The sequence below is a fragment of the Rattus norvegicus genome, chromosome 7 (assembly GCF_021556685.1).
Source record: "Rattus norvegicus strain SHRSP/BbbUtx chromosome 7, alternate assembly SHRSP_T2T, whole genome shotgun sequence".
Taxonomy (NCBI): domain Eukaryota; kingdom Metazoa; phylum Chordata; class Mammalia; order Rodentia; family Muridae; genus Rattus; species Rattus norvegicus.
The window spans coordinates 135,797,724-135,811,818 of NC_141540.1; the positions used below are offsets into that span (position 1 = coordinate 135,797,724).

Consider the following 14,095-nt stretch of genomic DNA (forward strand, 5'->3'; position numbering starts at 1 on the left):
CCCATGCTAAAGAATTCGAGCTCATTCTAGAAGCCTTCCAACTTGGAACTTGAATCTGAGCTTTGGCTGTAAAAAGAAAAAAAAAAAAAACATGTTAAATGGCCATAAGGCACACGGAGTGAAATACACACCTCAGCCTGGACGTTCTGGGGTGCTGTCAAGGACTTGAAGGACTTGCACGTCTGTCAAGGACACAGATCCACTGCCGTGCCCTCCCCCTGCAATGCGTTTTCCACAGGGTCTAGTACTCGTGTGCTTTTGGGAGCCCAATAGTGCCAAGCAAACATAACTCAGCATGAGCTGCCGGGTACCAGTGTCGTTATGGAAGTAAGTGAACATCCGCCAGAAATGAGCCGCGGAATTTGGCTTCTAGATGGACAGTTTTTAGTGTTTAGATGGAAACACCATGGAAGGCCAATATGGCGAGAAAAGGAAGCTCCATGGTTTTTAGAACACCAGGGAGCAAATCCTTTCAGTGATGCTCGAGGTAGCCTTGGGCAAGGAATGTGGCTGCTCTCAGAATCCTTTGCTTCCAAATGAAATGAGAAAAACCCTAGCGACTGTAGGTATACACTTACAGAGCCTTATTCTTGATTTTACGTAGTCCAAATGTCCAGCACGCAGCAAGTTCATGGCAAGCATTTGCTTATTTCCAAGAGAACAGCGTAACAGAGCCAATTTAAATCAGAATCTCGTGAAGAACTCTTAGTAAAATGAATGAGAGTGTAGAAACCAAGCAGGCCACTGGCTGAGCATCATCTGGTCCTCTCCTCCCTAGCAACAGTCCACTGGGCTGCGTGGGAAGGACTCTGTCATCTCTGTGACCGTTGCCATCCATAACTGTAAAAGGAAGGGCTTGGTTTGATTCTATTTTTCCCTTCGAGAATATGTAGCTTACATCGTGTGAGCATTTAATAACTGTTAAATTGGTTCTGTAATACTGTGAGGCTTCTGTGTGGGGAGCTTGAGAACAACACTAGGGACAGCTTTGAGAAGTAGATTTCACTCTCTTGCTCTTGGGGCAACATGAAATCCAATAAAGCCGGCCACTGCAATGCCAGGCTTCGCTGAATGGATGATACTGGAGAAAGAAAATGCAATTGCTGACATGCGCGTAAGGTTGTCTGCCCCAGCTTGCAGATTTGTTTTCCAGATGGACTCCAAGGATGATGGAATTTCTCTCCAATGACTAGCGAGCAAGGAAAGCGGTGTATGTTAGACTTGTCTTTGGCATTGACCCCTGGACTAAGAATGGGCTCATAAAAATCTTTCAATTCACTGAGGGTATAATTCTAAAACAACAAAACATATTTTATTCCTTTCGTTCCATAGCCTGCCTGGATATATTCTGTTTTTCGATGTGTTCATTCTTTTACTTGGGGGTGGATAATTTTTCTCTAGAGCTAAGAGGATGAACGTTTCTGATCTGAAAAATCATTGAGCGCAGACACGGCGAGCCCGGCAGTTCAAGCCCATTGCCGTTGAAGCTCTTCCGTTCTGTTATGCGCTACCATGGGCCAGTCCACAGGGGCACAGGCAGATGCAGCGGCTTCCGGGGTGTTCCAGAAATGGAGCGTTTACTGAGAAAGATGAAAACAGAGGGACGCCACACTGGGAGCAGGGAACCGAGTTTCTAAGACTGCATTCAAGACATCGTGAGCAAAGCCTAGTTCTGTGCTGTTTCAGAAAATAAATAACTCTAAAAAAATCAGAATAGTCATAGTGCGACAGCCCCGTTTTTAACAATAGACATTGCAGGGGCTGGGGATTTAGCTCAGTGGTAGAGCGCTTACCTAGGAAGCACAAGGCCCTGGGTTCGATCCCCAGCTCCGAAAAAAAGAACCAAAAAAAAAATAGACATTGCAAAAGCTACTGAAAATATATAAAAGGAGCGTCAGGTGCAGAAACCCCTAGCATACCAAAATTCATTTTACTTTATGCTATCAAATAATTTGAAACTGAGCTCATCATGGCACCTCTCCAAGAAATGTCTCTGTGATTGTTCTTTACTACAGGTAGATAGGTTTTGACTACTAGGTGTACACCTACTAGAGGTGGGTACTACGGGTACTATAGGTTTTTACTGTACGTGTATATTTACTAGTTCTGCCACTTATTTTCACTCTTTTGATATTCCTTATTTTCATTGCCGGCTAAATTTATTCACATGGACAGAGAACGTTTTCATATTTCAGAACTCAGATACACGGTGTGGTTAGGAAGTGTTTCTAGAAGGAAGCAAAGTTGGATGTGCTGGCAAGGGCCTCTCACCCCAGGTGCCTGGAGGCTGAGGCAGGAGCACTGCAAGTTGAAGGCTGGTCGGGCAACTCAGTGATGCCCTCTCTCAGATCGTTTCTTTACAGGGGTGGAGTTTGGGCTACAATCAGGGGTTCTTGTCGATCCGGTGGGACGTCTGATTTCTACCTCCCCCAAATGGTCTGAATCCACACAGAGAACGATGATTCATCTACTTTTCAAACCTTGGGTCTTTTTCTGCTCTTGATACAATATTTTACGTAGTCTGTAACAAATGCCTTGCCGGAAGTGCAGTTAGCAAATATTGTATCTCATTCTTCTTCAAATTCTTAGCTTCACTGGACACTCATTAGGGTGTAAGAGGGATGGATTCCAGACTCCCCTCATGCTAGGCAAACACTTTCTTGAATTATGTCATGAGCCCTCATCACGAGTAAACAGCTTCAGAGAGGGGCACCACTAAGTTGTGCAGCTGGCCTTAAACTCACTATGTACCCTAAGATATCCTTTATCTTTCAATGCCCCTGCCTCAGTCTCTCAAGTGCCTGGGATGACAGGCGTGTGCCAGCAGACTCAGCACTCCCTCCTAACTTCTAAGACACCTCCTTTCCCCCACTTTCCCCAGTTTCTCTTTCATATTTTAAATGCTGGATTTCAAAGCACTCCCCCCACCCTGTGCATCCTGACCTTAAACCGATAGCTGTATTTCTGACGTCTCCTCTGTACCGCCAACCTCGACCTCTGTGAGCTTCTCAGCTGTCCATAGAACTCGTCATCTTAGATTTTTGTCTCGGTCCCCTTTCTGTTTATAAACCATAGGGGTGTCCTTGGTTCACCATTCTGAAGTCCTGGAAGCCCAAGAGCATGACTGGCATCTGGTGAGGGTTTCTGTGGTACACGATTGAAGGGTCAGCAAACTCACGCAATGGCGTGGCTCGCTGACCACCCTGAATGAAGCCCTTCGTGCCTTCACACAGTAACGGTGGCATTTTAATGTCATCGTGCGTGCTGGGGGAGCCTTTCAGACCATAGCATGTGACTGTCAAACACATATAAGGTAGCAGACCCCCTTCTCTGTCTTCTCGGGGGGGAGTCAGTTCCTGAAACTCCCGGGCAGATGCTGTAGCCATTCCGCGGTGTGCTGAGAAATCGGTTGGAAACACCGTCACATAGGTGTCTTGAGTACCTGTCGGCTCAGCTGTCACTGTCATTCCACACTTCAGCCACCACAGTATCTTCTCCTCACGGGGCTCTCATATCAACGCTGCTCCCAGCACCATGCTGACGTTTCTCCTCCCAGGTGTCTTTGCACACACTTCTCTTGGCTGATATGATCCTTTCCTTTTCCACCCTTCCTTCTTTCTTCCTGTCTCCCTTCCTCTTTCCTTCTCTCTTCCTTCCTTCCTTGCTTCCTTTCTTTTTTTCTAAGCTAGGGTTCCACTGTGTAGCTCTGGCTGTCCTGGCACTCACTACATAGACCAGGCCAGCTTTGAACTCATAGAGCTGCCCTGCCTCCTACTGAGTTGGAATAAAGTTGTGTCCCACCAGACCCATACCCAGCTGATATCCACTTCCTGTCTTTCACGGGCATCAGCCTCCACCTGAAGATCTCCTTCGCAGAAGATTACTTCTCACTAAAATAGCGCCTGTGGCCAACTCAGTCCTTTTGGTCCCCCTTCCCTGTCTTAATTCAGAATGCTCATCTATGTAACGTCATATTTCACTTGTGGATAGACTTGTCAGCTATTATGTAGGTAGACCTGGGAAAAGATCATAATTCTAGAAATGAAACCATCACAACGAAGCTCGAAGATCACTCACCTCTGTTGTCACGCTACATTTTGATCCGTTTTATTATACTCTTTCCGTTGTGAGGTGCGTGTTGCCACATTGAGTCTTTACCCCCCCCCCGCCCCTGCAGATCTTACCATCAGTCTCTTTTTTTTTTCATGAAGAAAAATGACCACAATATTAAATTTAAAACTTACCAAGGACAATAATATCTACTCTGTATCAGTGAGCAATTAATTCTCCCATATAGCTCACAGAAGAAATCAGCCATTCAGACAGTTGAATGCGACCACTGCAGGCAGCATGAGTACAGCCAGCCAGGCTGCAGCAGTGACATTTGTACCAAAGCCAGAGAATGATCAGAGGATTGTGTCGTGTCCTACAACCAGTGTCTGGCAAACAATATAAATGCTCTAATGGATTTCTTCCACTGGTTTCATTCTTTCTGTGGAAAGGAACTCCTTTTGAGTATAGTGCATGCGAACATGTAGAGTTAGCGTTCATGCTTCTTCAGATGTGATAAGTAGGGGCTGGAAACCATGACTCAGCAGTCAAGAGCACTGGCTGCTCTTGCAGATGATCCAGGTTCAATTCCAAGCACACACACATGCTGTGGCTCACTTCTTTAATCCCATCTCAATGGTATTCAGTGCCCTTTTCTGGTTTCCATGGCTACAAGGTATGCACACAATGCACAGACAAACGTGAAGGAAAAACAATAACCCTAGAAATAAAAATAAGTCAGTTTTTAGAAAGAGCAAGTGCTAAGTAGATCAGGATTGACAGACCCTAGGAGCTAAAGCCGAGCTGTTGCTGTGTTTCTTTAAATTCTGCACTAACTTCCTTGCCAGCAAGTCTCCACAGTCAGCCATTTGCTCTCTCCTCTTTCCCAGGAGTCTCTAAGATGTTAAGCACTCTCTCCCTCCTGCTCCTGAACTGTGTTGCCCCAGTCAGGGTTATTGATTTCCCATTATTCCTAGAGGCCACATGATGCATTTCCATTAGTGTAAACACTTTTAAGACCGGCTTTTATTTTGTCCTTCCGCACATCTGTCTGCCAGGGCAGGGCATCTGTTTGTTTCCATTTTGGTGTGTAAAGGAATGATGGTTTTGGGCTCTAGATGTACTGAAGCTTGTTTTTTTTTTTTTTCTTTAAAAAAAAAAAAATACTGCTTTCTCACCGCAGCCTTGAGGCAAGTTCTCTTAAAAGTAATAGAGTGTAGTTAACTTTTCAGACCCGCTCTGGGCTAGATTGGTTTCTCAGAGGTAATAAACGAATACTTACAACTCACTGATGTATGCTCTCTTTAGAATTAGCTGTGGGAAGTAGGTGGACTTCTGAGAGTAAGAAAACAAAAACACAGTTCAGGAAGGAAGGAAATGATTACAAACCACACCCCTGTGGTTGACTAGGTCATTTAAGAGACAACCATTTTTCTAGTTTTGGGGGATTTGGAAATAAAGTCACATGAAAAAGTCATACTCTGGGTGGGGGAGGTGGCTTAGCAGGTAAGAGTGCTGACTGCACATGGAGGATTCCAGTTTGGTTCCCAGCACTCACTTGGCAGCTCACGACTAGGACTCTAGTTCCCCGGGGGGATTCTGTGCCTTCTTCTCACCTCCACGGGTGCTAAGCACGTGTGTGGTACACATCCGTCCATCCAGGCAAACACCATACACGCAAAGTTGGATCAATCTTCTAAAAGAAAAGTCACCTTCATTAAAACATTCCAGGAAGAGGTGTGGATTTGTTTTACAGATGAGTGAAACACCCCTACTCTGAGTTGGCGAAAATCTCCTGCAACCAGAAAATCAAGACATCTGCTCCCTGCCTCAATTAAATAGTTTAAATGGCTCATAAGGTTAAAGAACATTTTTCCTCAAGGTAATAAAACAGTGACTATGAAGAGAAGCTATTAATGTGACACGAGGAAATGGTGGGTATCAGGGGACAGCTGAGGCCAGCTTCCAGCCACCCCTCTCCTGAGCACCCCTACTGTTACTGCAAAGTATCTCTCATGTTCTAGCTTTGCCTCCACAAACCTGCAGGACCCCAGTGTGGGAAATAACCCTCCCTCCCAGGGTTCTACCTCAAATGCCTCTGGTTCTCTGACTTAGTTTGACAAGTCTCATGGCCTCTTTCTTTTACAGGGTCACAAGAAAGGTCACTCCTAACATATCCTTGATCAGTTCTCCAAACACCTTCAGTATTTATTCTTGCCTTCTACCATAGTAGTGCCAGGGTTATTGAGAAGAAAAGAACCATTAGAAAATATGTATGAGTAGGTGTGTGTGTTCGTGTGTGTGTGGGTGTGTGTGTGTGTATGTATGTATGTATATTAAAGGGATTTTAGACTTACAGGCTGTGTGATCAGACTTCCTCACCAAGGGCTGACTCCCAACAGAAAGTCCAAGAATCCAATAGTCATTTGGTCCATGGTACCAAATACCTCAACCAGCTTTCAGTCTATATTGCAATCTGGCTCTAATACCAATGAAGAAATGCTGTCTCCGGAGGAGAAGCAACCTTGCCAGTAAGAGTGAAGGCAAGCAGGCAAAAAGCAAAAGCTTCCTTCTCATGTCCTTTTGTGTCCTAAATCTGGCTGCTGCCAGATGGTGTGGCCCAGATTTAGGGTGAGTCTTCCCACTTCGAATGATCCAGAAATAGATGGGTCATCCCTCCTTCAATAATCCAATCAAGAAAAATCCCTCACAGGTGTGCCCAGCTGCTTGACTTTCAGTTGACGCCAGATGTTCATTGACAACCAAGACTAGCCATCGTGTCTACTCTAGCAATCCCCTCCCTTCCTTCATGATTATTGCAAATAGTCTAAGCTTCGTGTTACTCTGCTCATGGTCTCTCTGTTACTGGGATGATGAAGGCCAAACAAACACCCAGACTTCCTCTTTTTGGATGTTGGAGTGATGCATGATGCTCATCGTGCTATTTCTCTTACCCAAATCCACTCCAGGAAACACAAAAGGGATTATGTTGCCCTTTTAGCTTTCATAGCCCATCATTCCTCACTTTAACAAATACTTGAGTTCCTACAGTATGCTGAGCTGAGTTCCTGAATTGAGAATACAGCAATTATCCAAACGGGGGAAAGTCACCTAAGCTCCCTGGAGCTGACTTTTCAGTGAGGATGACGGGGCATGGCAAATACGTAAGCTGAGCGTACTGTATAACAAGGCGTCCGAGAATTAATTCAACTATGGCAACTCTGCCAATCAGAAGCAAAGGATTGTTGGGGAGGAAGATATCAGGCTCTCCGGCTGCTTAATAAGAAACAGAAATATTACCCAAAGCATGAGATCAATTCTTCAGGCCACTCGCTGTCATGCTGTCATCTGGAATCTTGTTGCTAGGACACTGGCAAGCATAGGAAAGCTAAGGACACTTTGCAAGCTGGGAAGGTTTTAGGTGGAATGGTGTCCTGATATTCACATTCTAAATTCAGTTCTGAAATATGCACGAATAGAGATTAGCTAGAAAAGAAATACGCCTGTAAAGTTGACTTTGAGATCATCTGAAGCCTGATAATATAATGCTATAAAAAGGAAGATTAAAAAACACTATTAAATTGAGGATGAGTTGACATTTTATAGTAACATTTTAGAATCTATTGTCAATTCTAACATGACATGACTGCTCAACTCACAAAGTCACTGCACTATGATTACTGCCCAAGACCCACACAAGATTGGGACTGTCAGCATTCTGTTACACATGGGCAAGGGACATATGAAGCCTCATTCCTTTCTGAGTGTCTATGTGCATGTAATGATTGCTGGAATAAAAGGTGCTTTTCTTTAGTGATGTAGTTACTGATGCCCGGCCCATGCTCCAATAAATTCCTTTCTACTTGTGCTTACATAAGCAACTGAAATTAAACTTGGTTGAGTTATGAAAGCAGCCATCAAAGTAGAAGGAGAATTTATTAGAAAGAAGGGCTTCAGTGGGAGAAGAGGGTAAGGGGGCTCATGATAGTTTATATATACTTGGCCTAGTGAGTGGCACCATTAAGAGGTGTGACCTCCTTGGTTTAGGTGTGTCACTGTGGGTGTCAGCTATATGATCTCATCCTAGCTGTGTGGAAGTCAGTCTTCTACTAGCAGCCTTCAGATGAAGATGTAGACCCTCAGCTCTGCCTGCACCATGCCTGCCTGGATGCTGCCATGTTCCCGCCTTGATGGTAATGGACTGAACCTGTAAGCCAGCCCCAGTTAAAATTTTGGCCTTTATCAGACTTGCCTTGGTCATAGTGTCTGTTCACAGCAATAAAACACTAACAAAGGGGTAATTATCAAAATTCACTATATATCTGAATAAAGCTGTTAAATAGTAAGAAGAAACTTTCATTGTTCCTAGTTTATCAACTTTTTAGTAAGACCTATTCTTTCCCTTAATTACCTCAAAAACCAATTGATTAATCATGAACCCAGAAAATAGATCATTTCTCTTTGCTTTTACTCTGGCTTTAGATTCTCAGGATAAAGTAATAACTGTTATTAAATTTTTGGTCTGAATTTCTTACCAAAAAAAAAAACAAAACAAAACAGAGAGTTGTTATTTCATCACCCAGGAACTCCAAACAGAGAAAGCTTTAAACTTGAGCTCCTCTGAAATGACACCCAGCGCTTTCCCTTGACCTTGAAGTTCACCAAGGAGGCACTGAGAAAGGACTCCAGAGTGCCCCAAGACAGTGTAGTCTAGATGCACAGAACTGCTTCTAAACTTTGCCCAAATGTAAGCCCTGTTTTTGCCCAAATGTTATTGCTGTGAACAGATATCATGACTAAGGCAACTCTTATAAAGGACAACATTTAATTGGGGCTGGCTTACAGCAGGGATCACAGACTAACTTTCGCTGCTATGGACAGCAGTAGACCATAGTAAGAAAACTAGACAACTGTCATGGCCCGTCTCCTTTATTTTGTGTGGGAAACATACTCAACTGAGTGAAAATTAACCATAAGTCATCTGTGAACAGATGCAGAGCTGTAGATTCGTCCACATTCAGTCCATCACCATGAGCTGTTGAGAAGAGGAACAGCTTGATACTGTGTGCCTAAGTCACTGTCATCACCGACAGATCTCTGCAGCCGCTGCTGGCTTTAGTAGTAGAGAATGGTACCAAGGCCCCCAGATCGATAACAACTCTCACAGAACCAAACCAATGAACGTTTCATAATACGCCGTGTCAGGAGAATGAGCTTGTTGCTCCTGGGCTTGCCAGCTGAACACATTTTACCTGGTTGTTCTCCTCACACTTTATAGATTCAGTTCAAACTATGTCATCGACAGTCATGTGGAAAGCAAGCAAGCTGTGAGTCATGATAACCTCGCTATACAATGACGAGTTAAGATAGCTATTCATTCATGGTAACAATGCTATGACAACCCCCGTGTTTGTTATCAGTCAGTCATCTGCTTCTTTTCCCACTCACTGGAGTCTAGTTAGAAGGAAAGAGTCCCCAGGAAGTTATTTATGGAGAAAGAATTTAAAGCTGGTCTTATTCATGCTAGGGTGAGGTGACATATATCACACCCACTCAAAGAGGGGATGAGGACCAAGCCCCTATGCACGAGCTCCTAGTAGGAGATAAGCTAGTGGTCAAGGCTAATTCTGAGGCAAGGCACACAAAGCTAATACAAAGTTCAGCACTGAGATAACATCAGAAAGCCATGTTACTCTCTATGGTTAGAGACGGTGTGAATGAGCAGAGAGCATGTAGGCTTTGGAACTAGGAAGTCTAAGCTATCCTGCATGGCTTTGTGTCACTTGGGACTAGTGACTGAATCAAAGCATAGCCAAATGTTCTTGTCTGTGCATGCATGCTTGTGCATGACCCAACAAGCTTTGTTTTGTCTTCCTGTTAAGGCCAATGCTACATGCCTCTGGGAGAGTTGCCCCTCCCTTTTGCCCTGTATGGGTAACCTCTAGACCTCTGCTCTGACCTAATCCCTAGTCAGAGGCATCAGGGTGACATGTGCTATGTAATGGTTGGGGACAGACAAGAAAAAGCAGCTTTTTTCCTTTACCACAGCCAGCATGAAACAGAACCATCAGTTTCCTCCTTTGTCTATCTGGTTAAACCAAACTGAATTATGCTAGAAAACCAAACATGCTTATTGACCATTCCTGTGTCTCTTCCTCTGTCTCTGTCACTGTGAAGGTTGCTGGTTAGGAATTATCTCATGCTTCCAAGAAGGATTCGAGGTCAATAGGTTCAACACTGACTTGTAGATGAAGTGTCTGATACTTGTGGAGACAAGAAGCACCCTTCTCTCTTCCCTTTTCCCTCTGTTTTAAATACCTGTGATTCAGCAAACTTCAGATAAAATGTTTCACTAAAATAAGCTCAAAATGGTACAGCAATTACTGTGACTGTCATGTCACTGAAAGCCAAGGTAGACCAGATGTATGCTGACTCAAAATGAAAAGTCCAAGGAGGAATGGGGAGTAGAAATTACAAAAATTAAAATAATAAAGGGGGATAGGAATAATTAAGCCAATAAAGGGAAATGAACTCAGGAAATCAGGTTAAGTAAAAGAGTTTTGAAACAATAAATCGCAGCTTTATGACAGACGAAACAAAAGGGTGAACGGGGAGTAGTCATGGATGAGGCATTATCCGCTTTGTGTATTCTCTTTTAAAGACAGCTGCTTTTCCTACACTCACCATCCTCACACCTCAACCCCTCTCTTTGATAACTTTATTTTAAAGGAAAGCCGTTCTCCAGGTAAACCCCACAATACCCCTGTCCTCTCTCTTATTCTTCCCTCCACTGTTTACTTCCTTAACTCATCTTTCTATCTCCAGGAAGAGGTGGGAAGTAATAGAGAAACCATTTTTTAGTGAATGAGGTTTTTTGACCACAGTCCAAAAGAAATCTCCAGAGATTGCTTTTAAACTAAAAGCAATTTCACACCAGCAGAAGTCTTGAGTTTCATGGAAGATAGTCTAAATGGGAGAAGTCAGAAAATGCCTTGAAACGGAGAAGCTGGTTTAAGTACAGTAGCCCAGTTACTACCAAGAAGCATTCACTATCTGTAACCAAGAAATAAAAACATGATTTAATGATCATTCATCTAAGACAAGTAAAAATGCCAGGTCACTCATTTTCTTTGTAGTCATAGTTTTTATCAGATACATTTTAGCATTTCAGGTCTTTTTCTTTTTTTGTAGTGGTTTTTATGTAATATGGAGAGAACACTCTATCTATGGGGGGAGAAATGCATATATTCAACCTTATCAAGCATTTTCAGATAGACTCTCCAATCCAGTTTCTACTAGTAATTTTTATAAAATATTCCAAATTCATTCAACATTATTCTTTGATTTTCTGAGCCTCCTAATTATATCTCTGTGTGCTACTAATATCTGAAAAACATGGACAGGCAAGGTTGATTGGCCCACAGGTAGAACAGATGATATGGCATCATTTAATATTCTTTTTATATACTTACTTCCTATCAGCAGCTTAAGATGATCCACTGATCTGTAGAATGCTAGGTGCCGCAGATTGCCACTCTTTGATACCCTCTTCCTCGTGGCTCAGTCTCTCAGAAAAGGAAACACATATGCGAGCTCCACAGGGACCTGGCACTTTTCCTCACGTACCTGTACCAGCTGCTTTATCTGAGTGAACTTAGCAGTTTCAAATGATGTAGTGTATTGAAATCTCAAACTAATATTTTGTTCACCATGTTTTCACATTAAAACATCAACTAAACATAGTTCTGTACCTACGGTGATCATTTAATCATTAACAGTGAAAGTATGTCTTTTCCTGTCTATGGACCCACCTCAAATTTTTTTTTAATATTTAGTGTGTTCTTCTTTCATGGGATAATTGTGATTTTTTTTAATTCAGTGGTTTAAAATCTGAGATCAAGTGTGGCTCCTGACAGGGCTCACAGGATACTCCCCTCTGAAAGAGCGATGCCCGGTCTAGTTTTACCTTTACTAGAGGTGACTAACGGTAATCTTGGAGGCTCTTGGTTTCCATCTTGTGCTCAAATTCATCTGAACAGCAAGCAAATGGGCTAGACAGAATTCCTTGGTGTTTGAACGATTTCTGCACAGTTTCTAGAGTACACATAGTAAAAACACTTTAGTGGAGTTTGGCACTTTGTCTCCTTATGTATGGCATGGAATTATAGCACTCATACTTCTGAAAGTAGCAAAATAAGACGTCATAAGTTTATTAGCCCTATACCAGTTACTTCCGTGATCCAAATATGTAACGATCAGCATATAACGGGAGCAAACTGTAGAGATGCGAGGCATTTCATGTGAGCTTCTAGTTACTAGATTGAAAAACAGTAAGAATCCGAGCGATGACTTAATTTTTATTTTGAATGCACACCAATATCCAGTGCACGTAAGATGATAATCACCAAGTGAAATGGATACATCTGGCAGCCAGCTGAATTTAAGTAATTTTAAAGCAAGTGCTTAGAGAAAGCTGGTTTGGGGTATCTTGCTTCCTAAGTCAAATCAGATCACGGATACGCTCACATGTTGACTTTCTGACAGGACTGGGAATTCCCACACTTCATGGGCGATGTTGACGTGAACCTCCCCGGGTTGCACACTCCTCACATGCAGTTCAAGATTCCCTTCTTCCAGAAGATCTTCAAGGAGGAATACCGCATTCACATAACAGGTACGGTGTATGACTTTGGGGTACCTTTGGATGTCGTCTGTGAGAAGTAAACCACTGGTGAGAGCCATGTGTTTAGTTAGCTCTTATCCGCTCAACAATGCAAGATGGCTCTAGGTGGGCTGGTGGTTCAGTGCCATCTGTCTGGGCTGTAGGCTCATGGTGGCACGGACAAGTGAGATCCAATGAACACATAGGAATAAATGCAATGGAGACAATGTTTCTTACCTGCCTTAATACCTCACCTCAGTCACACTTCATTGGCAATCACTGGTAAAGCCCTGTACTTAGAGACAAGGAACACAGGCAGTACAGTTGGGCAGCCACTGCAGTGTTGAATCGAGCCTTCCTGCCTGTGATATGAAAGGGTGGGGGACAAACTCTCTTTTCTAGAGCGCTAGTCTTGCCACACTTCATGGACCACTACACATGGATCTTACACGTGGGGTGGCTTTTTCACAATTCTTGGTGTATATTTTCAACACCAATGCATGTTGTGCTTCTGCATTGACTATAAGGTGAAGACAGTGTGGTCTGGAATCTTCAATCCATTCTCACACCTTTAAAGAATTAGACTACTGACTACTTGATTCCATGGAACCTACTTCTGTGTCCTAGCACAAGTTTATCTCGAGAGATTGTTTTGTGAATCTCCAGGTTGTTTTACTCTGATTTTTTTTTTATGCTTCTGAAGTGAATAGCCTCTTAGTCATTCTCATGCCCGAATGATACCCTGAAGATAATTTTTATATCTTTTCTTCTTTTTAACAAAAAGCAGACAGTTGAATGATCATGGACATAAAGGGTAGTGTTCACTCCTAAACTGTTCGGATGCAGGGCATGGACCTGTCTGCTTTAAGGACAATGGCCTAGGATCCCACACCTGCTACAATGAAAACTGCAGAAGAAATCTGTGCTCACTCTGCCGTCTGTGCTGCTGGATAAAAATAGCCCAAGCGCAGAAAACATTAACATCTGAGTACTGAAAAACTCTTGCTTCCCAGCCAGGAAGCTGTGCGTTGGCTCTGAGCACGAGGCGACCTTCCCGAGTTTGAGAATGAGCTCATGAATAGGGAAGATGCATCAGGTTTGTGTTCCTATTCAAGGCAGCCAAGGCTCATCTATTAAATTCACTTGGTAAATCAATCGATTTGAGTTCAGGTCACAGAGTGTGGTTTCAGAGTCCCCACTTAATCTGTGCAGCGCGCCATCCTCTTGGACTTCTAAAATAGCCATCATACACATAACTTCACCGTTGTCCCTCTGGGTGACTTTGTCTGGGCCATCTGTTCTTGCCCACTGGCTCTTGTCTCAGGCAACCCCTGCACACACAGTCTCTATCAGAATCTGTTAAAGGTTTACCACTTAGGCAGC

General features: G+C 43.3%; 1 protein-coding gene across 1 annotated transcript in view; it reads left to right on the forward strand.

Annotated features, from left to right (window-relative positions):
* The window catches only part of Tmem117 (transmembrane protein 117), a 468,392-nt gene that overhangs the window by 433,683 nt on the left and 20,614 nt on the right, over positions 1-14,095 (forward strand). Inside the window, 1 exon segment of the mRNA NM_001271239.1 lies at positions 12,595-12,724. Coding sequence (NP_001258168.1) covers positions 12,595-12,724 — 130 coding nt within the window.